General features: G+C 43.0%; 1 protein-coding gene across 1 annotated transcript in view; it reads right to left on the bottom strand.

Moving 5' to 3' along the window:
- Positions 1-19,527: 19,527 nt before the first annotated feature.
- WDR27 (WD repeat domain 27) overlaps positions 19,528-26,505 on the bottom strand; it is a 134,973-nt gene continuing 127,995 nt past the window's right edge. The window contains exon 25 of the mRNA XM_075089559.1: positions 19,528-20,302. Coding sequence (XP_074945660.1) covers positions 20,255-20,302 — 48 coding nt within the window. The 3' untranslated portion in view covers positions 19,528-20,254. The remainder of the gene's footprint in view (positions 20,303-26,505) is intronic.

Here is a 26,505-nt window from a genome sequence, read left to right as displayed (position 1 = left end):
CTCGTAACTTCTCTTGAATGACAAGAAGATTAAAATGGATGCAGGTGGCGCACAACACCCTTGTCTGTCTTACCTTCTGTGCTGGATACTTCCCCAGGCGTGGAGTTCAACGTTGGTGACGAGCGTCACCAGCATCCAGATCCTTGTCTCCTCAAATATAACTTCATGCTGTTAATGGAAACCAAAAGTTAAGGAGCCGAGGACGTGGGAGCTTCTTGCTTTAAACCTTGTTCCTACCAGTTTTACTGTATTTACAGAATGATGAAGGACAAGCTGGAGATCGTTGTTTAAGGTTTTTCCAGAGTCGGCTAACTCCCTCCTAGGAACAATCTGAGCAAAGCAAGGCAGCCAAGCAGCTTCCCCATAGCCACGGGGCTAGGTTGGATTTAAAGGCAGTCTGGGAGGTGGGTAAGTCGTGTCCCGTGGCGCTGTTGGGGAGGAGGTCCTTTTCACCCACTCCTGTCACTTGATTCACCCCCAGTTCCGACAAAGGCACCCCAGTTTCGTGAGATGACGAACCCACCGCTTCCCTTGATAGCCTTCCTCATGCACCGTTAAAAAAATATGGCCAAAGATTCCTGTTGTCTTTTTTTGCTCAGATTAAAGAAAAATTTAGTACTTTCTTTCCTCCAGACATGAACGTACTCAAATAGAACAACCAACCCCGTCTTCTTTCTGATAATCTAAAGGGTTGAAGCAGTTTAAAAACCTCAATATGAATAATTTCTCCATCTCTTCAGTTGATTCTGGTGTTCTTTTTTACATTCTCTCTAGTTTTTTCATTTTTTCTTGATGCGGGGTTGGCAGCAGCACTGGATCTTTAACGTCTGACATGTTCAAAACAAAATCACTCTGCTGCTCTTCGAGGTCTCCTCAGCTGTGTGCCAGTGTCATGGGACACAAAACTCGGGACTTGTTAATCATCAGCCGTAAGTCCACTATGGGCCCTTTCCCAGCTGCCGTGTTCTCATTTTGGTATATTTCCGCCAGTTTTGTCCAGTGGTTAATTTTATCTATTGTCATTTTATTTCTCCTCCTTCGTGTTACGGTTATGTTGAAGACTGCCAGCTCTTCAATGGCTCATTGAGGAGCGCCCTTTGAAATAATTCGTTTGATAATGATTCGCTATCGACAATTACTTTTTTCATTGTGTTTTGTGAGATTCGTCTCGCTCGCAATTCATAATCCATTTAAAATGTGCTGCTACTCTGCAGTGTTAATTTCAAATATCATGCTATAATAAGCAGATTGCTTTACAAAGTCTAAGTACACGCCATTATTAAGCTCTTTTGCATTAGTCATTAGAAACTTCATCTAAGATGAAGACAACCTTTGCTTAACAATAACTTTTCATGCATTGTTGTCATAATTTATAGCCCCATTTTTTAACCATCGCTTCATATCTGCATCAATTTGTTTGTTATTTTATCCAAGGCTTAATTCAGATCAAGTATTTTTCTTCTGAACATAGTGTAGTAGTTTTCTTAAATATTGGCAGAACATTAGCACACTTAAATTTTCTGAAATGTTCTCAGTTTTCAAACATTTATTTAAAATTAGTATCAGGATGCCAAAGATATTCTCAGCTTTAGGATTTCTGGACTGAAGTTATCTGTGTCTGATGGATAAGAATGTAATAAAAATATGTTGATGTCTGTCTATTTTCTCCTCTTACAATTACTGTTCATTTTATTTTTTCTTTTTAATTAGTGCAGTGAGTTTGCCACTGTACCATGGTTTTAGGCCAGAGACCTCCTTTTTTCTGGTGGCAGAAGTAAGCCTATAGTCATCTCAAACGTCTTCAGGGACTACAAGCATCTCTCGTCTAAAACTACCCTCCTGCTGAGCAACATTCAGTTCACCCCACGCGGGGCTGTGTATGGAACCCAACCACCTCAGAGAGCACGTTCCATTGTTTCCACGACGTTAAGATGTTACAGGTACATTTGCCTGTTCAAAGTTAAGGACTTTAGGATGGAAAAGTTTCATTTTTACTTCTTGCTCTGTCATCATCGAAGCTTTATGTACGTAAGTGTTGGTGCAAGTCTTCATCGTTGTCCAGCTGATATTTATGGATTAAATGAGTCATGCACCCCCTGCAGCTCTTGTATTTGCCTCGTCGAACTGTTTTTGTCAAGGGCTTTATAGAAAGGAGGATCAGTTCTTTCCAGCTCTGAAATTCTTAGTCTAATATTGATAGGAAACAATGGCTCTGAGGATCAGGGCCCCAGTCAACTTACTTTATTTATGTTTTCCTTTATTATTTTTAAATGTATCATAAGATTTTAAATAACATTTGTCTGGCTCTTGAGCCTCATCTGCTCTTGGTTTATATAGTATGGCTCATCCAAGAGCATCCATTAACTAGAATTTGATTCATAATCCAGAGTTCGAATTCCATAATTTTTATCAGTATTATTTTGTCTACTTGAAAGATGCCGCTCCACACAGGACTCAACGTGTGAGATCAGCCTACGCCTTCAATCACAAAAGGAAAACAATAAAAACCAGCCGCCTTGTGAAGGCAAACGCATTTTCAACTGACTGCCCACATGGAGAGAAACTCAGCAAAGATGCCTCAGAATGGAAGGAAAATTTCCAAAGAGAAGGGGATCATCTCAAGTGTGCGCTCTAAAGAAATCCACTAACCATCTGTGTCCCTGTAAGGACACAGCCAGCTGCTCCAAGGGAATAAAAAAAGGCGCGTATGCTGAGGCTGCTGAGCTTCAAGGTTCTCTGGAAGCACTTGAAAAAATGTGGGAAGGAAACCAACAAGGGCAAAATAATCATCATGATGGAAAAGTGAGGAATAATGGGGAAAAGTCAGCCAAACTGTGAACTGCTATATTTCAGAACATCCTTTGCAAAGCAGACTGGTGAGGGTGGCAATTACCACAGTAAAAGAGCTACGTCGTACCAAAGGGGTCCCTTAAGCCCTTTCCCTTGGGCAGCTCTGCTTCACCCTGGAAAGGTCCCACTCAGCCATGAAGAAAACTGATCCCATCTTCTTCTAGCCCCAAAACTAGTTGTCCTCAATGCATATGCATGTCTTTACAGGCAACATGGGCTTGACCAACAGCTTGCAAAACAAGTCAGCCCCTGTATTAAGTAACCAGTCAGTGCAGGTCCGCTTAGTTTAATATATTGGCCAAACATAAGCCTGGCATGCTTTCAAAATGTGGCTTCACAAGCTCGCGTGTAAGACACATGGCCTCACAGACCCTTCTCCATGCACGGCTGCCTGCTCTATGCTTTGCAAAACACCAACTTTTCTCTGCCGCCTTTGACACTTTTGTCCCTCTTTGGATCCCCTTGGATTTGTGCTCTCAATTCCCACCCCTGTTCTTGCACCCGTCAAATGTAACTGGCCTTTTGCCTAAGAAATCAGCACCTGGAGACTGGTGTGGATAACACCTTCATCCCCTCCATCACTTCTGGTACCGCTGCGTGCCCGTTCCTTTTGCTGAGGCTTGCCCAGCTCTGAGCCTGCGCCAGGACCACGGCCCTGGGAAGGACCTGGCAGCCACACAGACCCGAGAAGCTTGACGGGGCAAAGTCACCTTTAGCTTTTGGCTGTAGATGCCATGCTCTGCATGAACAAAGACAGAGTTTCTTTGTTTCAGGAGCTAAGGACTTGGCAGACAAGATAAAAACGTCTCAGATAAAGAACTTATGTCAGTCGCCACTTGGCTGGCTCTGAGATTTCTGAATGTTTTGGCAAACTTCAGTGCTCTTAGGACCTGGAAAGCAACTTCTTTACTTTGTAGTACAACCCGCTTTTTTTCCACAGGTTGCCAGTGACTTAATCATGGTGCAGGCTAGTATAAATCTCTGACCTGGCCAGCACGTTACTGCAGCCTGCCAATTAGTTGTCTGCACTTCATACACAGCTTTATGCCTTAGCAGTTGAACATTTTACACTGAAATGGGGACCTCCAGACTTTACCCTGTGAACTGGAAAGTTCTGGGCAAATTGATCTGCTGCCTCACCTGCAGCCTCGATTTTCCTGTCAGAGCCAAGACTCGGAGCTGGGTTTCTGTCCATCCGATAGCTCTTAATTCAGGCCAGACCCCAAAAGACACACTGCAACGCTCCTGTGGGTCAGCGTTGCTGGTCACAACCGAGAGTGAAACAGCCCTTTCAGAACTTTTTAGGCAACCAAATGTTGACGGTTACTTAGTTTGATTAACAGCTGCAGCCACGGTCAACCCAGCTCAGCTTAGAAAAATTACACAACGTGTCCTGTTTACGGCTTTAGCTGAATGAAGGCAGGAAAGATAAAAGATTTGCTTTATAAACTGCTGCTATGTTGCCTAAATCTGGCTCAGGAAGCAAAATATCAACAGCTGTGGAGCATGGGGTTTTTAATTCCTGGACAAATTATCATGGTTGTTTTCCCAGTGACATGGCCAATTCACAGCCCTGCAGCTGAGATGCCGCTGAAGTAAGACAGCTTGTGAATCGGCTGGAGGGAGAATAATGAACCTGAGATTCTCCCCCAGCCTCTGCTAGAGATTTGCTGGGTAAATGAAATAGCTCTGGGCCTCCATTTACACCTCTGTGAAGGAACTAAACTGCCATGGTGAGGACAAGTAAAGGACTTCATTGAGTCTCCAGAGCATCTTGAAGGCAGGTAACTGAAGGCATCAGAGCAGGCAGATTAATAAGAACATAATTAGAGAATAAGAACAAATGATAATACCATAATCAGAAGCTGTTGAGTATTACAAAAATATTTTTGTAAACTTCGGGATTTTTATTTTGTAACACCCGTGTTTCTTCCGGGTCGATCAGCAGCAAACTACCACAGAAGCAGGTCTTCATCTAGTACTTATTTATTTCTGCTAAAAACCCATATGTGAATCAGACAGGGAGACTTCTAAGTCTGAACAAGTAATTCACTATTTGTCCTAGAAGATACAAAATTCAGAAAAATTTAATTTTTCATCCAATCAAATGACTGAAATAGCTGCAGGTGACTCCGTTTATCAGTCACACGTGTCAGCCACATACTCAAACATATGGTTTATGTAGCTGCACAAGTCGTAATAATAAAAAAAAGCTTTTGCAATGCCTGTATTCGGAGAGCGGTACTTCAGAAGGAATCATTAACAAAGCAAGGACAAGAGCTTGTGGACAAATCACCGTGTAAAACCTGCTAACCCAACTTTCATTTGCAAACATGCAGCAATGCTTCCGCGCTGTGCTTCGGGTGTTAAATATGCCGGCGGGGGGGGACAGCAACCTGCAGCGGAAAGGAGAAAGGTGAGGCTGGGTTGTGGGCGCAGGCAGAGGCAGAGCAGTGCTCAGCAGCCAGGACTCTGGGGTGCCCACCCAGGCCGTTACTCCCACCTCGGAGAAGGAAGTTTGACACACTGCTCCCTCCTGGTAGGAGGTTTCCGTAGCTTTGTGTGATTACTAGTAGCCTGTTTGTCAGACCCTGGCTGCATTGCTCCCACCCAGGAGAGCTATTCCCTCCTTCCTTACCCTCTGCCTGTCCCCAGGCAGCGCAGAGGACCTGCCTGCACCCCTGTACCAGTCGTGCCACTCCTGCCTCCCAGCATCTCCACTCTGGTGGAAAGCAGCAGAGCCCACACTCCTCCTGGTCCAGACCTGGAACGAGCTGCCGAGGCAGAGAAAGCAGGCAAAGAAAGCTGTTGAGGACCCCTGGCACCATCCACCCCCTAGCTGGGCAAATAGAAGGTTTACTAGTTACCAAGCAGAGCTACCAGTAACTATGAGGAAAAGAGGCACAAGACAAAAGGAAGTTGGCAAGAGCAGAGTCCAAGCAAAGGGGAATAAAGAAACTCCTCAAGAAGCCGCCAAAACGGTAAGAGGATGCAGGCTTGAAAAGTCTGTGGCTGACACCAAAGTCTGTGGCTAACACCAACACTATTTCTGAGGATTTGTACAAACCAAAGCAAGCTATTCTTGCCCCATCCTTTATTTATCATCTCACGAAAGAAAAACAAATCGGAAGAAAAGCATCATGCAAATCAGAATGATAAAAAGAAAACATTTTCAAAGTTGTTTCTATACGTACGGATCCTGTGCTTCAGTCCAGCTTTTTAGATCATTGATGCAACTTGGTGTTCAATGTTACCAATATATTTACGTATATTTTTGCTAGTAAAGTTCCTCAACACTGCTGTCAGTAATGCATTAAGCTGAAGGAAAAAAAAATCCCATTAGGGTCCTCATATTTGTGTATGTGTCTCTCTGTTCTTGAAGAGACTTTGCCAGAGAACACAACCGGGGAGCCATGAGCCAACAATCTTTTATATTCACATAATGTCCTTTGGGACTGCGTACGTTCTAGCACAAAGCCATATGTTATGTGATCATGGAGAATAAGCATTTAATCGTTACTATTATATACGGACATGATTCTGTTTTGATGGCTCAACTAAGCATTGTTTGCACAGCAAGCACCATAGAGTCTATATTTCAAGCCAAGTGGCTAAACAAAGCGGTACCGTTTCCCATATGTTACGTGAACTTCATTATCACCCTTCACATTTGGAACTGGAGGTGACATTCTGGTTTTTTTCGCTTGCATTGCTTTTTTGGCATTTCGCATTTAAACCTTCAAAAAGAATGTCATAGCGAAAAAATTTAGGAGGGTCTCTCCTCATCAGCCTTTGAGGACAGTCTCAAGAAACAGGATATTCTTCCAAGCAAAGAGAGCAGAGCCCCGCTCTTCCAGTGAGGAGCAACACAAGAATATCCAGACGGCAACATGGATCCGTTGCGCTTTTTCTGTCCTTCGGGGCAAATCTTCCGTGACGTATCAGCCCCAGCCGTGCCGTGCAGCATGATGCCTTTGAGCTCAGACTCAGTGTACCCAGCCAGCCTGACCGCTCAGGGTTACTTTCAGTACCAATGTTCAAACAAAATCTTTGAATCATTTTGCTGCCTGCAGCTCAGACAAAGCGGAGGATGAGAGGGAGGGGAATGGCAGATGGTGGGAGAAAGAATGAGAGCCAGGATGTCCCAGTGTTATCCTAATCCATGCATATACTTTGTTCCCTTCTGGTCTTTTGCAGTGGTTTATACCACAGCAGTCCCGAGTCCTGCATCAGCTGGGTGTACCTATGCTGAATTTCATGTAGAATAGCTATGAATATGACTATTTTTTTCACTGAGACTATCCCAAAGCATGCAAGGTGCCTGGAAGAAACACCTGCAGGCTTGCTCCTGCTGTACTGAACAGTCAAAGTAAATGCAGAAGAGATGACTGGTCTTGGAGGAAAAGCTGGTGCCCGTTAATACTCTTTGATTGCCCAGTAAGACACGCACGCTTCTGGGTCATTCACCCAAACACATTTCTTCTCTGTGAGACACAAAGGTGGGTCTCAGTGGCTTCTGTCTTAAGGCAACCCCAGTGAAGTGAAGGGAGGTAATCCTGAAACTTCCTGGCACACAGATAACATTTCTGCAAGTTCCCTCTGCCCATTAAAAATCTATTCAGTCTGGACAAAAGGAATTTAAAGCAGTTAAAACATTCTAGGAGAGACATTTCAAACCATTTAAAATAGAACCTCAGAGTAATCAATACCTATTGTGGGTTAACCTTGGCCAGAAACTAAGCACCACTCACTCTATGCACTCGCTCACTCCCCCCCCCGGTGGGATGGGGGAGAGAATTGGAAGAGTGAAAGTAAGGCAGCTCATGGTTTGAGATAAAGACAGCTCAATAGGTAAAACAAGAGCCACGCACACAAGCGAAGCAAACCAAGGCATTCATTCCCTCCTTCCCACGGGCAGGCGGGTGCTCAGCCACCCCCAGGAGAGCAGGGCTCCATCACGGGTCATGGTGACTTGGGAAGGCAAACACCATCACCCCCAGTGCCCCCCTTCCTCCTCCTTCCCCCAGCTCTATGTGCTGAGCACGACGCCATGTGGTGTGGGACATCCCTGGGGTCAGCTGGGGTCACTGTCCCGGCTGTGTCCCCCCCCAGCCCCTCGCGGGTGGGGTGGGCTGAGGGGCAGGAAAGGCCTTGGCTCTGTGCAAGCCCTGCTCAGCAGGAACGAAAACATCCCTGGGTTATCAACACTGCTTCCAGCACAGACCCAAACCCTAGCCCCACACAAGCTAATATGGAAAAAATCAACACTATCCCAGTCAAAACCAGCACAATACCACAGCATGCCAAGTTCAACACTTGTTACATACAACTAACAGGTCCAACGTACAAGTGTCCATTGCAGTTACGTACAGTACCAGCAAGTACTAGCCTCTAGTTAACGCTCTGGTTGCCTTGAGGCCAGGGAGTTCAACAGACCCAAGAATTTTAACTCTTTTCATCTCTGCATTTGTACCAGTATAAAAATTTACATAACACGAGAGTCTCTGTGCTATGGACATCCCTTGCTTGAAAATGATTGAGAACCCTAAACCTCAGACTTATCCGTACTCGTCCTAACATTGGAAATAGAAAATCTGTGTGGGAGGAAGCTTAAAATGCTATCAAGAAGACTATTATTTCATATTTCAGACTGCATTTGAAAGTCCTGTCAGTAGAGACCTACTGCTTTTATTTTCCTAACAAAGTAATATTCAATTTTTTCATCTTAATTTGGATTTTCAAAGGTCCTCCAGTGCTAGAAAGAATCCAAATGAAAGTGATATAAGGCTGTAGGCTAGAATGACTTGAAATATGGTTTTTCCTTCTTATTTAAAGACATGGCCAAGGCTATGAATAAATCACTCCTGGATTTGGTTGTTAGTTACTAACATAATTGGCTTTTTATCCAAGAAGCACACACATGCCACAAAAACAATTAGACACAAAGAATTAGTATTAAAACCTAACTTACTTCTCATTTCTGGGATACGAACAAATTCCTCTCAGCCACCCACTGAGTTACCCAGAAGATGAAATTGCACTGGAATTTCTTTATTGCACTTGCAGGAAACAGGAGCTGCTTTACCGTGCTCCGCGTGTGCGTCAGTACTGCCACAACTCTGCTCCTTAGGTGGCAGAAGTTGTCAAACTTGACTGATATGAGTAATTTTGAACGTAGCCCTTCAAGTTAGTTGACAAAACCCTTTGGTAGCATTTAGGCCAGGGCAACTAAGTCAAGCTGGAGTCTGAAATGCTTTCATTCTTCCAAAAGGGTGTTTAGTGCTCTTAGCTTAGCATTAAAAGTATTTTCCAGCCTCCCTGTGCCTAGTTAATCACTGCCATGCAGTGGTATTTCACGCCTACCCAGCTCATCCCAGAATCACAGTATGCTTGAGGCTGGAAGGGACCTGCGGAGAACATCTAGTCCAACCCCCCTGCTCAAGCAGTGTCCCCTAAAGCAGGTTGCCCAGGATCTTGACTCATAAGCTCGACTGGCTCCTGTCTCATCCCAAAGCAGAGCTTCATGCAACCCAACTGCCCTCTCATCTGTAAAGCAGAACAAATTTCAGCCCCTAATGCCTGAATTTTGTTTTCCAGCCTAGTTTTCTGATTTGGATCTGGGAGGATGTCCACAGGGTCTCCTCCCGTATTGCCTGGAAACTACATCTGGGTAGAATCAGAGGACTTGGGGCATCTAGCAGCCATCCCACAGGCCTGTCATAACCTTACCCTGACATTGCAGGCAGAGCCCCTGTGCTCACATAGACCATAGACATAGTACTATGGCCGACGTTCCCCAGTGCCCTGGCTCTCTGGTGCACGAAGCGTGGCAACGGGCTGAGCAAGCTCTGTCAGTCCCCTGTGGTCTGCGATCTCCTGGTAGAACACAGGAGCCCTTTAAGAGCAGATCCTGGAATAACACAAGTGATAGGTCTTTATGGCAAGCAATTGACTTTAAAACTGCAGCTGGACTCAAGGAAAGCCTCCCCCACTTCCCGCTCCATTCAGCAAAACAAAGTCAATACAATTCGAAGCTGTGGTTCTGCTATTAAAATTAGGCCGCTCAAACACAAAGTGATCTACCAGGTCTGGCAGCTGTCCTGGGGGTTGCACTGAGCAAACGTACTTCTCGTAGTCTGAATGTGCCTGGAGATCCCGTGTGGATGCCGTGCATTAGGACACAATCTGAATCTACTACTTTCACTGGGATTTTGCCAGTTAGTCTAGTCGTAACCTCATCTTCTGACTGAAACCTTCATTAAAATGAAAAATGGTTTAACAGACAATGATTTATGGGAGAAAAATGTGAAAAATGCAAGCTTTTATTCTCCTGCAAAATACAACATGGAAGTGAGAATGGGCTGATGAGCGTAGGATATTCCCAGCCTGGAAATGCAGGATTTCAGGCCATCTAAGAGAACATTAGTGGAAAGGAAGGCAATTAATTTATTAAAATAGCATATGGACCAGCAGGGTTTTTTTGCTCTGAAGGGGCAGAGTAGCAGAACTTTTTCCTAGGCTGGATTTGCAGACATGTCCTCTCAGAGCAAAGGGGCACTTCAGTTCCTAGCCCCTTGAAATCCTGTATGTACATTTCTAGAGTTCGCTGATACAGGAGAGGTAACTAGATCTGGTGGAATATTTTCCATGGAGACAGTTTTCCATGGGAAAAGGCTGATAATATGGCAACTTTAGAAAGAAACTTGGCACATTTCTGGCAAAGGACTGGCTGCTTATTTGTCAGTTCAGCCTCCCTATGCTCTGGACTCTTGGTTTCTCTGTACACATCGTGGTGGACTAGCTGTTTGAGGTCTTCACCTCTCTGCTTTTGCTCAGGCTTTCCAAGAAGATGCCAGGGATCTGGAGGACTTTGGTTTTCCAGATGTCAGAGGCTACTCCAAGCTGACTACGCAGCTCACCAGTTCCCCAAGCTTTTTTCCCTCTCCGTATGGGCCAGCCCAGCAGTCAGCAGCGGACTCCATGGCAAGCTCCCTGCCTCTCCAGCAATCTGGATTCTCAGACTCCCAGGCTCTGCTGTTCCCTGCACTGCTTGGGAACCAGAGTAGCTGTTCACTGGCTCCTAGTGGGACTCAAAGTGGCTCATCCGGGACTTTGGGGGTCCCTATCCCAGGTAGCTGACTTGTCTGCTAACCATCTTCCCACGATCCCTACTACCCTGAAACGCAAGACATTGTGGAGGCAGGCAGCCTGTCTGCCTACGAACCAGGCAGGACCAGCAAGGAGAGCAGAACATCACATTTTTTTGTCTCACGAAATAGAATTTCCTGGAAATCCCTGCTATGTTGGGAAATAAACCCCAAAGTCTGCCCTTTGACATTTTGCCCTCACTCAAAACAAAGCCCTTTTTACAATACAGCAACATTTCCCAGGAAGAGATTCTCGTTTCGCCAGCCCCACGGATGAGGCTGTTGGTTGATTTCGTTTCAGACGGGAGCCAGATACACGATCCCTCTCCCTCTGAAGGGAGCACACAAAGGACGGGCGAGGGAAGCAGACTAACTCTGTCAGCACACTAAATGGGACTGCAGCTTTGAATTTCTGCAGAGCTCCATTCCTTAAGGAAAAAATGCCAAGGATGAATTCTGGAGTCTGGGGGATTTTTTTTAAATTTTATTTTATTTTGCTCAAAATAAAGGCTAGAAAAGTCCTTTTTGCAGCGAATGGCAAATTGAAAAAAGGGAAGAACGAGCATCTAGAGGAAGGGTTAAGAGACCAAGAAAAGCTCAAAATGTCTTTTTCTGACATTACTTTTGAATCCAGACTTTTATGTTAGGAAGTTTTTCCTACTGAACAGTGGTGAAGGGGGTACGATCGGAGAGGAAGCGGCTGTAGCAACTCATTTCATTTATTTATCCTTTTTATGGAAACATCTCTTTTCTGTCACACAGAAGACCAGTTTAATGGGGAAGACTCTTCAGTGGGTTACCTGATGTTAGGAACTCATGAGCCTGGAGTCAGTATCTTTAGCGAAAAAATCATTTCTGACTTGGCTGTAGCTTTTGTTATCCTATATGGCCTTGGTAAAACCAATTAGACCAAAGCAAATACCTAAAATGAGTCACTTAACCAGGCTCATTTTCTGGGTATCATTTCCTCTGCTCCATTTAGAGAAAACAGAGGGAGTATATGTTCCTAGTGAATCTTAGAGAAGGTCGGGACTCAAAGCTTTTGTATCTTTCACATAATTTGGCGACCTACTGGAAAGGCATTTGGAAAAAGCACTACAAGAGGAAACCTCACCCTTCTTACAGGTTTCCCTCCGGGAGAAAGCTATTTCCCTTCCTAATTACATTTTTTATAGGTGTCTTCTTAAGTAATGTATTAACCACATATAATAAATATGAAATGCATAGGGATGTTGCTGGGTGTTAGTTCCAGTTGTCATCTATTAACTTTAAAATGTTTTTCCAGTCTATCTGCCAAAGGACTATGCAGGATGATGACGGTGTGTGTATATTATGACATATATAAAGGGTGTGCAACTTCATTACCCTTAGTGAATGTCCACACTTTAAAGAAAAATACCTCAAATCTCCAGTCTCCCCCACCCAAACTATATTTGTTTTTACATCATCCTTACAGTCTTTATTTTAATCACTGTATATTAGATTATTCCAACTGGTCTCAGCATGCAGATCATTTTAGAAGGTGCCTGAAAGTGAGATAACAGAGAATATTATTTGTATTAAGGTACCGACTGGCAATCTGGAAAGTGCAAAAGCATAAAGTATTTCTGAAGAAGAATAATAAAGGCATATCGGTATGTCTCTTGAATGAAACCTGAAATTATGTTTTTACCACTCTCTTATTACACAGATTTGTTTTCCTAAGCAATTTCAGTATAGCTTACTATCATGAAGTCAGAAAAACTGCAGTGGGTGAAAAAACCTTTGGATGAGTGAATGATTAAAAAAACATCATACAACTCTGTTAGGACAGAAGGTAATTTGTATCTACTGGGTCCCACGACTCCACATCATGCTTCACTTGAATATATTCTCTGCATGGGTGGGAGCAAAGAGGAAGAAGGGGTAAAAGGAAACATACCCCCATGTCAGACCACTGATCACAGTGGTTTCAACTAGAGGAGGGAAAAAAGCTCCTTCCAACTGTATTTTTCATAGCCCAGGATCACACATGGTAGAAGGCATTTCATTCATTTTTTTTTTTCAGCTTCTATTTCCTTTCCTCAAGATGTCTTTTTATCTACAACTGTGGAGAGTGTGTTTTATATTCATTAGGCCAAGCTCACCCCTGGTGTAACCCTAGCCAAGGGTGTGGAGTTGGGCCAGGAATGCTTTCAGCCTCTGGTCTCCTTCGTTCTGGGATCGTTACCACCTGAAGCCAGCATCCTCCCCCGAGGCATGGCTTTTGGGCTGGCTAGTCAGTGTGTGCAGACCCGAGGCGATGCTTTCTGCCCAGGGATCGGTAGCTGCCCGTGAGTCCCGCCTGCAAATTGGTAAAACGAGATACCTCTGGGTGTTGTGGGAGAATAAACTATATACAGACATTTCTCGCTTCCAAAATGAGAGCTTAAATGGCAAGTTTAGGGGCAGGGGCTGCCCTGGAAAAGAAAGTAGTGTTTAATCCAGGCATTTTGGCAGATCTCTGAGTAATAGCACAGAAACAGAACCACAGCTACGTTACTATGTGCTGTTACTTTTCACAGCTCACGGTGCAAGTCAGCTCTAAGATGACTTTGCTGTTACAGGCTCCGCAAACAAATGGGAAGTCCTCAGCCACTATTCCAGTGAACCCTGAACTTGGGCCTGTATTTAAGCTATAGCTGCCTTTTCTTATTTACTGTCTCACTGTGGCTTAAAATAATGGAATGTGCCGCGAAGCTCTGGCAGTGCGTAGGCTTACTCCCTGCAGGAGCGCAGCGCAGCCGGCTGTCCGCATCGCAGTCCCCAAGCAGAAAGACACTGGGTGATGCTTGTAGATGATTAGAAATTGTCTTTCATGTAGAGACTAAACAAATTTTGGATTAACAGGGCTTTAAGACTAATAAGGCTCAGAACTTTGCAATCCTGTCTTGTTTTAAAATTAAAACAAGGCGCGGCAAAATCAGGTTAACTTTTATCCTTTGCTTTTTTTTGCTATTAATTACCACATGAAGAGCCTGAAACAATGGGGAAAATGCTTGCTTCAGATAGTCTTCATTCTTCCTCTGGCCTTAAGAAAATTGTATAATTCTTTTCTTCTGTTAATTCAACTGCTCAGAGAAATATTATGCAATAATATCCCAGCTCCCTGTGCTTGACACAGCTAATGAGAGAAACAGCAGCTGGGAGCCTCCGGTAGGTCTCCTAGAATGGCCAGTCCTGCAGTGGGACTAAAGTGTAGCCTTTACATGAAAGCTGCATTAAAAAAAAAATAAATCAGAAAATGCTATCTTAAAGAATAGAGCAGTAACCCTTTTTGTTTTCCTGTCGCTTTCCAAAAGATGCAAATTCCCTGAGTCTGAATCAACACAGCCAAACCGCAGCATTTGGTGCTACTTTAATACAAAGCCTGTGAAGGGAAGAAAAGTCAGAGATTTATCTCATCTTAATTCTATTAGTGCAAATGAGGAGTGGCTCTTGGAAAATTAATGCAGAGATTAGGTGTAAAACTAGCATGGAGTCATTGCAGCTAACGTGTCGTCCAAGGGCGAATTGCCTTTCTCAGGGTCGGAACCTCCTTGAACCTGACAGGAGGGTCAGGCCGATGAATTGTTTCAAAGCCCATGCCTTCAGATAGAACTAAAATACATACATGTAAGTGCATGCATGATTGATTGTTTTTTACAGCAGGGGACTAACGCATCTACACAAAGTCCTGAGGAGTGAAGGAAGAAAAAATTTGCACTGTAAAGTAGTAACGACCCTCACATGTTGTTGACCTCAACATCAGTAAAAGCAGAAGTGCCCTACCTTCACGGGATTGCTAGAATAAGGCAGTAATTTCAGCTAATTACCTCACTGAATGTCTTCTCCCCCATCCCCATCTACAGTAAGTGAAATAAAAAGAACACCTTCCTTGGCAGTGAATACATAACCTAGGAGCCAAGTCGCCAGGCGGTTGACTTCCTCCGCCTTCCAGAATCATTGCTTATTCAATTTACAGACAATAATAAATTGGGAAAGGGTTGGGGTACGTGGGAGCGCAGGAGCAGGATTCAGTGTGATGTTGGCCAATTGGAAAAATGAGCTGAAATTTGGCAGGATCCAGCAAACCTAGGGGGTGAACATGAGTCAGTAATGCCACGTTGAGTAGACAAACTCAACACCACGAAGGAATGTCGAATTATGAGTGCCATATTTAAGATGCACCAAGCCATGCCTTCAGCCTACACAGCACCGACATCGCATGTAGTGGTGTAACCTCCTGGGAGCACTGCACTTCCAGAAAGAGGAACACAGGACTGGAGAAAGTACAGAAAACAACAAAAATGAATAGAGGTCCAGAAAACATGACCTATGAAGACAGATTGGAAGACTTGGCTTTGTTTAGACTAGAAAAAAGAAGTCTGAGGGCAGACATGATGACAATTGCCAAGTATGTACAAAGAGAAGGTGATGAATTATCCCCTGTGCCTGATGGATTAAGTCGGAGACTAATGGGTTCAAATTGCACCAAGGGGATTTCCCACCTGGGGAGGCTGTGGAATCTCTGTCACCAGTGGTTTTGAGGAACAGTTTAGACAAACATCTGTCAAGAATGATTTAGGAGTAGCTGCTTCGGGCTAGTGGGCTGGTCTATGGAGGTGACTTCTCAAGGGTTCATCTTTCTTCTGTGACTGGATGTCAGGATCAACCCAATTGCCACATTATCTTACAATATTTTTCTGCTCAGAACAGACTTTTGTCCAGTAACAAACAAAGCAAAACAAACCCCAACAAATCACAAACTGTCTCTTGTCTGAACAGAAGGGAAGGCACGAGTTCATTAACTAAGACAGCGCAAATGTTTCACTGTGGTCCATTCAACTTTGGTCACAACATAAGATTGATCTGGAAGCTCTGAATCTGGGAATGAAGTTTATATCAGTTTATGTTAAATCAAATTCATCATAGCTATAATTCTGCTCATTCATGCCACATCATTTCCTCTGTTTGGTCCAATACTTTTCTTTTAGAAAGATTTAGATTTCATGAAAATATATACAATAAAGGCCTTCAGCTAAACGCTACCTTTTGGATTTTAAGATTTTTTTTCAGGTAGATTTTTTCAGGTAAAGATACCATATTGATATCAAACATAAAAAGATTTAACATAAAACAGTTAACATAGAACTTGCTTGCCATCAGTATCTTCTGTAGGCCTCCTCAGGTGCAACCAGCTTTCAGAGCTTACGCTGTTCTGTCACCAAAAATTTGGTATTAATAGAAGTGTACTGTTCTCCCTTGAAACTTAGTAAAACAGCTGAGATGGAGTCCGGTCCGAGCAGCACCATGTTCACAAAAGTAAGCAGAATTACTCTTGCTTTACTGAAGTGCAGAACTCTGAAGAGCAGAATTCGGCTTAAATGATCGTGGGAGTACTGGCAGGTAGAAGTTCAGTTTAGAAAATAAGATAAAAGGCAATACCTCACAGAGCAACATGTTACTGTCCTTAAATAAGATAACTCCTTTAAAACTGCAAGGATTTCCAGGAAGGTACTATGTTAGTCTTCCCTTTCTGCTGACAGCTATTCTCAAACTGCCACTCATGCATTGAAGCAAGACATCCTAAATTATATTCATAGTAATTTCAAAGCACATTATTTTTATTTGTCAGGCATACCCCAACATTTCTTTGAAATTATTTAATGCCATTTTTATTGATCTTTTTTCCTTCCTCCAATTAAATACCATAAGACAAACAGGTCTGTTCATTCTTTAAAAGGGAAAATACAGTTCACAATGCAGTTTTGAAAAGATAATTGGGTATGATTAAATGAAGGAACAATGGCAGGAAGAAAAGAGTAAGTGCCACTGACTACCTCCAGATATTCCAGGAGTATTTAAATGCAACTATATGTATAATGGAAAATAATATAGTCTTGAAGAATACATCTAAAGAGCACTTCTTCCATGGTGAATTAAGGAAATGGAAATGGCCAAGGGAAAGCAGAGTTCATTCGTGGGCTTGCTCTTCCCCTCGTCTTGACAGTGCAACCCAAACTTGTCCATCTCTCCTTTCCTTCTACACAGAAAAATGGGCGGCACCTAGTATTTGCAAACCACTTAATCCCAAATCTTTTTTAACAGGATCCACTTCAGAACGGTGCTGGCTGTCCCCCTATGCTTTCTGGCTCTGAGCACCAAGCCGAGCTCCTGTGTAAATCCATTTTAAGCATTCTGCGCCATTTGGTAGGAGGTGTTCGCTGGGAAAGTCCCCCGCATAACAGCACACAGAAAGTCACAAAAACGCCACTCCTCTCCCCAACGTATAGAGCAATCAAGGACAGATGCTACATGATGACACAGCAAATATTGAATTAAAACAGACTATTCTTCTGCCAACTGTTTTCCTCACACACTACCATGTATTCCTTCAAAGCCAGACTTCTCATTTTCACAAGATATATGGGAGATATACTATAGTCATCTTTTTTCATAAAAGCAGTCTGAAACCATACCCAAAATTCCTCACAATGACCTATTAAATATTTACACTTACAGCTGTCTGTGTCCATTTTCCATAGCTGAGATTCACTACCCGCCTTGCTAATCAGGAGCTTTTCCTATCTGCCTTTAGGACTGTCTCATTTCAAATAGTCTTGTCTTTATGCCAGGAGCTGAAAATATAAATGTCAGTTTGCCTGTTTAAAACCAAAGGCATAGTGCTTCTGTGGGTACAGCATTATGTTGAGGAGTAATCTTTTATGACTGCAACTCCTCAGTAATCACATATACTCTCCTGTGTCCTTCTACCAAACGGATCTCAGAAGGAAAACCTAGTAATTAAGAAAATTTTAAACATCATAAGATGGTAGCACCATCCACAACAGTTCCCCCCCCCCCCCCATTTGCCATTAGAAAACCTGCTTTCAAGCATTTAACTTCGCCAAACTTGAAGTGTGGCAGCTAAAGTTTTCCATTTTCAAAACCACAAGCATTCAAGCATTTCTGAGGAGCCCGGCGGGGGGCGGGGATGATCTTTATTTTTTGAACATATGAAAAAATTGTAGTGAATTTCCATTTGAAAAGTTCTAGTGCCTGTGTGGTAGGGCAGATTCTCTCTCACCCCCTGAGGGAAAAAGGGGTTAACAAATTCTTGGGCTACCGAAGAGCTGCACATCTGCAAGTCCTGAACAGATGAAAGCCTCTGTTCAGCATGGACTGACGATGCTGTGGTCACGGCCAAAATGCCCCAAAGGGCTTTTCTGTCCAGCAAACGTCCTTGATAAAAGTGTCCAGAAAGCATCAGACAGCTGAGTCTCACTTTAAGGAAAGAGAGGTAATACATTAGATTTGGAAGAAGAGCTCCTCCTGCACAGATCCAACCAGCCCAAGATTAAGAGGAGGTTTAAGAGGCTGACTGGGGACTGACAACAGTTCATCCTGGAAGGTAGGAGGTCTATAAAATGGAAACCTTTCTCTTTTACTTCAGTCCCCTGGGGATTGCGACAACCTTCAGGCTTGCAGCAAGGATTCAGAGTTTTTCTGAGTGTGTTCTCTGCCTTGAGAATGTTACTCTTCCCTTTAAAAAATGTGGTGCTTTTTTTTTAAAAAAAGCCATAATTACACTTCACACCTTCTCAGCAGGTGTTTCAAACGCTCCGAAGAGTCGGTCACTACCAAGCACGTTGCAACCCAGGGCTCAGCAACACTTTCCTTGCAAGTACAGCTAGGGGCCATGCTGTTTTTCTGTATTTGAAGAGTGACTCTTGGTGTGGAGGCCAGAGCACGCAGATGAGAAAGGTAGCTAAATGAAGTTTGAAGAAGACCATGCTGAGGATCCCTGCGGTAGAGCTAAAAATTCCACTCTAGCTGCTGATTCATGAGCACAGCGTAGCAGTGTGCGGCCACAGCATAGAAGGTGATCTCTTGGTTAACCCGATTTTGATCTGAAGAAGTATTCGGGTGGGTTATTTCACATTTGCTTTGATCATACCGGGCCCGATTCTGATATTCAGACTCCTGCTGAGTATGATTTAGCTGCGCTACACTCCTATAGTTATTGATGTGACTGTTGCATTGTGGAGGATATCTGAATATGACACATAATGACAGTATATGATTTTGCTTAGCAAAAGCCAGCTAAAGCCCTTTCAAATGCACATTTGTTATGGAAATTAAACAGCTTATAGAAATATCTTGATTCACTTGTACTAAATATTATATGTATAAATTGGGGATGCCTATTAAATACGTTCTTTACAGTACTGAAAGTGATCTGGCCATACTGACAGGTGTTAAAGCGGTGGTGGGTATTCCATTTTTTCCACCTTTTTTTAAAGTAATGTGATTAATAAAGTTTAGTGATTCTGTTCTGGCAAATTTAACTGAAATGGCAGCACAAGTTTGCAAGGAAAAGACAAAAATCTGTCTCCTTCCACCAGTCATATACATGCTCTCTACTCTTGCCTAATCAATGAACACTTAGATTGCTTAGTTTTAAAAAATGAGGTGTCTAACAAATCTTTTCTAACACCAAAACAAATGAACTAGGAAGAATATCAGAAATGAACATTTTTTCCCATAACTTTATTTTCATTTTACTTAAAATTTTAAAAAGATATTTAAATCGTTATTAAAAGACAGAAATTATTTCTTTACATTTAAAGCTATTTTAATAATATCAGACTGTAGCAATAAGATAATATTTTAAAGAGATCTTTCTTACATATTCTCTAAGAAATTTACAGAATTTAGTTTAAAGGGTAAAACCGTAACATTCTGCCTTCAAACAACATCCAGTAACCCCAAAGGAGTGTAACAGAAAGACTCCCATGGCATTTCAGAAAGACAGACAATTTTTCTCTCTTTGAGATTAATTGAAATATTTGGTCACAGGCAGATCTACCTTTAAAAATGGAACAGTTGCTATTTTACCTGCGTTTGCAATCGAGAGTAAAGTGGCCCCAGTCTAGCACTGCAGGACACACCTAACCATGGCACCCAGGAAGCCCTCTGAAAGCCACTTCCGTGGTGATGTGCTAGAATGAAGGCTGATGAGTAGCCTCTTTCTCCTCTTGATCTTTGCTCTTAGTTTTGCAATAAAGGTGACAGACTGTACAACAGAAGAACTTGGAGAACAGCTTGAGGAACTTGCAGAAACAAAATCAGAAGAAAACGGTAGTTTAAAAGGGAATATTACGTTGCTTGCCTAATGGCGAGTTACCAGTCTCCTTTCTCTCGGCAAGTCGTTGTTCTCAGAACGCCGGGGCCAAAGCTCCACAGGCTGGCAAATATCAGGGTACAAACAATTGGAGTTTGCCATCCAAGGTGGCTGTGGCGAGCTGCAGTTCAAAAGAAAAGAACATATGGCTTTAATAAAGATCTTTCCCGTGAGAGAAGTTTGCTTTAGGGCAATGAACCGAATGAAGATCATTAAGAAGATATTTAAATTACTTCTATGTTAAGAGGTCCAGGATTCATTTTGAAAAAGGAACAGCTTAACCTATAGACTCTTCTGAACCAAGCTAATCTGAAAATTCCATTTTACTCAGGTTTTTCTTTTCCAACTATTTTCAAATTTGTGTCAACATCCGCTAACACATCAACAGTCTGTAAAACCGAAGCATATGTTTAAACCGCATAGAAATTCAAACAGACTATGCCGTGTATGACTCAAGAAGGGAGCGTGGAAGAAATAAGAAAGAGCTGGAATAAATGAAGATGGAAAATATTATGAATTAAATCAGGCATACCAACAAATGCCGTTTTCTGACTTTTATTGGTGTTAAATGTAGTATAAGAATTTCCTTTGTAAGAAAGTGTGTTGAAAAAGGCCACAAACCTTTATGAAGAGGCAAGCCTCGAGGACATGCATAAAGAGCCTTCAACTGCATTAGCTTTCTTTTACCAGTCTCACAAAACCTTAATTATAAAATAAGGGCAAATACTGTTTTCTGCAGTTACTTCTACAAACAAGCACTTGAAAACGTGCTGTAGCTCAGAAAGTGACAATCTACAAATGGCACCTTTTAGTCAAGTTGTTTACTCCTTGCATATTAGGATTTACAGTTGTTCATGCCAGTGAGAAAAATCTGAAGAGCTGGAACCAAAAATGTATCTCATTCTCTAACTGATTCATCTGGCTGACTTTTCTCATCCTCAGTTCTCTTGATCTGTTCTTTGTTTGAAGTGTTTATTCGTTTGTTGTCTTCCTTTGGATAAAGTGGCTCTGTGGTCCATAAATTATCTTCTTGGCTTTGTATTCCCTCCTCCAGCATCTCCAGTGACAAATTCTCTTAATCTCTCACAACTGTTATGTCCCAAGACAGTGACTTTTATTCTCTTAGTTTCTTCTTTCTCACTCTTACTTACGTAATATTTAAGTATAGATGACCTAGAAATGTCCAATCTAATTCCTCAAACTGTATTTTTTACAGCTATCCAAGACTATATCTTTCCAAACACTTTGATTAGCTCCTTATCTACCTCTGTAACTTATTATTGGAAAGATGATACACCTATAAAATATCTAAGTCATGTATCCTTTCTAAGTTTCTGCACCCATTTATATTGTGGGTAAAAAGAAAATGCTTTTATTATTATTATAAGCTCTGCTGAGAAGGCCCTGGGGGTGCTGGGGGGCAGCGAGGTGACCCTGAGCCAGCACCGGGCCCTTGGGGCCAAGGGGGCCAGCGGTGCCCTGGGGGGCATGGAAAGGCGTGTGGCCAGCAGGGCGAGGGAGGTTCTCCTCCCCCTCTGCTCTGCCCCAGTGAGGCCACATCTGCAGGGCTGCGGCCAGTTCTGGGCCCCCCAGGTCAAGAAGGGCAGGGAGCTGCTGGAGCAAGGCCAGGGCAGAGCTGCCAAGGGGATCAGGGGCTGGAGCATCTCCCTGGTGAGGAAAGGCCGAGAGACCTGGGTCTGTTCAGCCTGGAGAAGAGAAGGCTGAGGGCGGATCTCATCAATGCCTATAAATATCTGAAGGGCAGGTGTCAGGACGATGGGGCCGGACTCTTTTCAGCGGTGCCCAACGCCAGGCCAAGGGGCCACGGGCACAAGCTGGAACACGGGAAGCTCCACCTGAACATGAGGACAAACCCCTTCCCTGTGCGGGTGCCAGAGCAGGGGCACATGCTGCCCAGAGAGGCTGTGGGGTCCCTTCCCTGGAGACATTCACCCCCCGCCTGGACGCGGCCCTGTGCCCCTGCTCTGGGGGTGCCTGCTCCAGCAGGGGTGGGACGGGGTGAGCTCCAGGGGTGCCTCCCAACCCCCGCCAGTCTGTGATCCTGTGATTATTTCATCTTGTCACAAAAGAACTGACTTAAACTGAGAAATCAGAGATAGATGCTATTCTAACTGAAGGTTCATTATTACAGGAGAGAATGTAGAAACCTTGTTTAGTTTTCAAGTGAAAATAAATTAATTGTAAACAAACTGAATTTCTACTAGACCCAAGGAGGAAATCTGGTCCGCCTTCCTGCTCTAGGTGCAACTGCTTTTTCCACCTGCTTTCCTTGGCAGTAGAAGAAAGAGGCTGCCCTTTGATTGCACCATTCTCCTGAGAAGTATTACACTCAGTATCTTGCAATGGACAAAAGGAATATACCCTATATACAGAGCCAGCAATTTTTTAAAGTCCAACCAATGTTTTAAAAGCCTAATCAAAATAAACGATTATTAGACAGTTAAAATAACACTCATAATCCAAAAATTGCCTAATTATTTCTTAAAAGTGTCATCAAAAATATAGTTTTTGATGGGGTCAGTGAGTCACTAGCATTCTGAGTTCCTCTGCAAGAGGACTGCAACGTTGACGGTGGGGATTTTCTTCCTCCTCCGACTGGGGTTCCCCTGGATTATTTTTAGACAATACATGCGTTAATGTAGACTAGCTCTACCGTGGTCCCATAGACTTAAAGTCTGTTAGCACACGAGTGCACCCCTGGAGTTTGATTTAATCAGAGACAAATCCAATTCGCATCCTCAGTGAGCATAGGGGAATGAGAAGCAAAGTCGGGTAAGTAGGGACAGCCGGGACATTCACTTCAAAAGCGCATTTCTGATCCAAACTAAATGCTGTTACACACTCATGGCCTTCAGACTGTAGAATAAATTTCTATGTCTGATTGCTAAAAAAAAACATTTTCACTTGCAAAAGTGGCATTCTTGTCTCAGAAGTGACTGAAGAGGAATGCAGAACACCCATAACGACAGTTCTAGTGTGTGTTGCATTTCAGGCAATGTAGAAATTTTTGTTAGTAGTACAATAGAACTATGTGCTGGTTCTGGCTGGGATAGAGTTAATTTTCCTCATAGTAGCTAGTACGGGGCTGTGCTCTGGATTTGTGCTGGGAACAGTGTTGATAATAGAGATGTTTTCATTCCTGCTGAGCAGGGCTTGCACAGAGCCAAGGCCTTTCCTGCCCCTCAGCCCACCCCACCTGCGAGGGGCTGGGGGGGGACACAGCCGGGACAGTGACCCCAGCTGACCCCAGGGATGTCCCACACCACATGGCGTCGTGCTCAGCACATAGAGCTGGGGGAAGGAGGAGGAAGGGGGGCACTGGGGGTGATGGTGTTTCCCTTCCCAAGTCACCATGACCCGTGATGGAGCCCTGCTCTCCTGGGGGTGGCTGAGCCCCGCCTGCCCGTGGGAAGGAGGGAATGAATGCCTTGGTTTGCTTCGCTTGTGTGTGTGGTTCTTGTTTTACCTATTGAACTGTCTTTATCTCAACCCATGAGTTTTCTCACTTTCACTCTTCCAATTCTCTCCCCCATCCCACCGGGGGAGAGTGAGCGAGCGGCTGCGTGGCGCTTAGTTGGTGGCCGGGGTGAAACCACGACATAATAGAATAACAATACAAAGTTATTTGCAATCTGTATCAACATAGATCAGAACAGCTACTAAAACTCTAACCTGCAGGGCCATTGAAATTCCTGAATTACTACACTTAAGGGGTATCAAAATTGATGAATAAAGCATGTTCAGCTACATTTAGAATCCATAGAAATTTGAATAAGTTTCTAAAGAAAGAAATAATATTTAACTTATGCCAATATTACATTTGCAAAAAGTGCAAACATGAAACTTCATTCGAACCCCTCAGCTCCCAATGACGCTGCTCCAAAATTGTGTTTTAAATTATATTTGAAATCCCTATAGTAGTTAAGTCAATATACTACCTAAATTTTTTTGTTAAATCTGTCTTGCTATTACATATTCAGATTTTGGCATCAGTTCTGTGAATAATTTGAAATCTCTGTAAAGGTTTCCTGTGGGACAAACACTAGACCATTATGGAATAGTAGAGGGCATATGACAGCATGGACTATTTTTCACATCGATGGATATATAGTGAAGAAAAGACCTTCAAAGTAGGGCAGAGAAGAGGGTTTGGTTTTTGTGCGTTTTAGAGCTTTTTACAGAAGTTTCAAGGTTTAGAAAGCACCTATGACATCTGGTGCCAGAACGGGGGGAGAACAAGTCCTTGAACACGGTCCCCCTCTACTTGATGGGCTGCAGAAGATATAAAAGTTTTCTGCAATAAGGTTAAAACAGTGACATGCCCAGTTGGAAGGCTGCCAGTGAACTAACAGAATGAGTTTCAAGAGATTGCCTTCTGAGTTTTCTCTTATAATAAAACTATATATTTTTTTTTTCAGAATTATCTTTTGGGTTTGAGAGTGGGAAATAGGCTTCAGCAGTGATGCCACATAAAAAAATGTGCTGCAAATTAGAGACCTGGAGTTTTTAAAGACACAAACAGTTGACTTTGTATCAAAATGCACATAAGAAATGTTTTAACACTTCACACAACACACTTATGTGTATACAGTGTAAGCTTCAAGACATACTGTACTTTGGGAAATAATAGGAATCAAAGCAATTCCAGCTAGTTTCACATTACAGGCACATGATATGATTTTGTTTTCTTTTAAGTAGTACAAACACATAAATATGCATAATATGCATAAAGAGATAACAATCTTGAAAAGGTCCACTAGCTGCACAGCAAAAAGTATCATCTTGCCAAAAATCCAGTATCTCAGCCCACCAGGTGGGAATATAAGTGTTTAGGGGTTTACCATTTTTAGTTTTCATTATTCAAACTGTTCTTTGAAAATAAGAGGGCACATGTAGAATGAAAACTGCCAGAAATAGATGAGGTGGACCATGATGTCTCTGTAAAGTCATGTCTCGAGCTTCAAAAGATAAAGAATTCTTCAGGTCAAGCCATTATATAAGGTTTAGAGGACCAGTTGCCACAAACTGTGTTTTCAAAGTAGCAATCGCCATTCAGGGAAGCGCCTGTGTGGTTTGGCTAGTCACTTAATCTTATTGTTCCCTTCACTTCCTTATGTGGCAGGTATTGATATGATAGAAAAAAAAATTATCAAAGCAGAAATGAAAGTATAACATAGTGAGATGCTGTTTAGCAGTATCTGCATATGAGACTGGAGAAATACCTACATATAAATAATGGAAATGTTGAAGTACCAATTGCAACTCCCAAGTTTTGCGCAAGAGCCTGCAACTGCTCACCGACAACTGGAAGTTTAGAGCCTTTCTGCATTCCACCATGTACTTGAGAAGTAAAATAAACACACCGGTTAGATGAATACACACATTTTCTAATTTCACTTACACTTTTTGACATCTGCTTTTGAATGTCCTAGTGCCATTTTTTACATTAAAGCCTTTAGTTCAAGAACACCTTGTTGACATTGTCCGGTCTCCGATTTCACTTGTTACAAAGGTGTGCCATTGCCTGTGCTTCAACACACCAAAACCTACCTTAACAAGGGATATACGCTTTTCAAAGGAAATGCTAATTCATTACACAGCTACCAAACAGCATACACAGTAAGGTCAGGGTTTAAAGTAATCTTCTGTAACCTTCTGTTTTATTAAATTAGCATGTTTTGAAACTGGTCATATGGAGGTGCTTCCCAACCACCACAGTTTTTGAGCCATGCAGTAATAAACAGCAAGCAATCATCAAATTAAAGAAAAAACCATTACTTTTTCCCTGCAATATTTTGTATAAATAACTTATATACCAAAATCAATAGCTATAAAAGCTACTCAAAACCAGAATCATTGACTTTTCATAGAACCAAGAAGTGCTATGGCAGAGCTCATCACATACTGAATTATTCTGATTACAAGCTAACCATCTCTGTCCTTCTGAAAGGAAGATTAATAAACCACTCGCCAAATTGATCTGCCATCGCAGCTTTTCGGTTGACCCTCACAGGAACACGGACTCTGCGGCTGGGCGGTGGGACCCTGTCCCGCAGCAGTGTCCCGCTCACCCCCAGGCCGGCACAGCTGGTCCTACTGCACCGCGGTCGGCGGCACTGGGCACAGAGGGTGCAACCGCAGCAGCCCCTGCCGCGGGAAGGGGCAGAGTCTCCCTCATGTAGTGGCTGGGGATGGATGAGTGTCACTCAGAGCAGCAGAGACAGGTCTAAAGCTAAAAGTGAAAGCTGCTCTTCATTAATTTCAAACCTAAAAAAACCCCGATTCATTTATATGTATAATCAA

Source organism: Phalacrocorax aristotelis, chromosome 3 (assembly GCF_949628215.1).
Source record: "Phalacrocorax aristotelis chromosome 3, bGulAri2.1, whole genome shotgun sequence".
NCBI lineage: Eukaryota > Metazoa > Chordata > Aves > Suliformes > Phalacrocoracidae > Phalacrocorax > Phalacrocorax aristotelis.
This window is presented reverse-complemented; position numbering and strand designations above follow the sequence as displayed.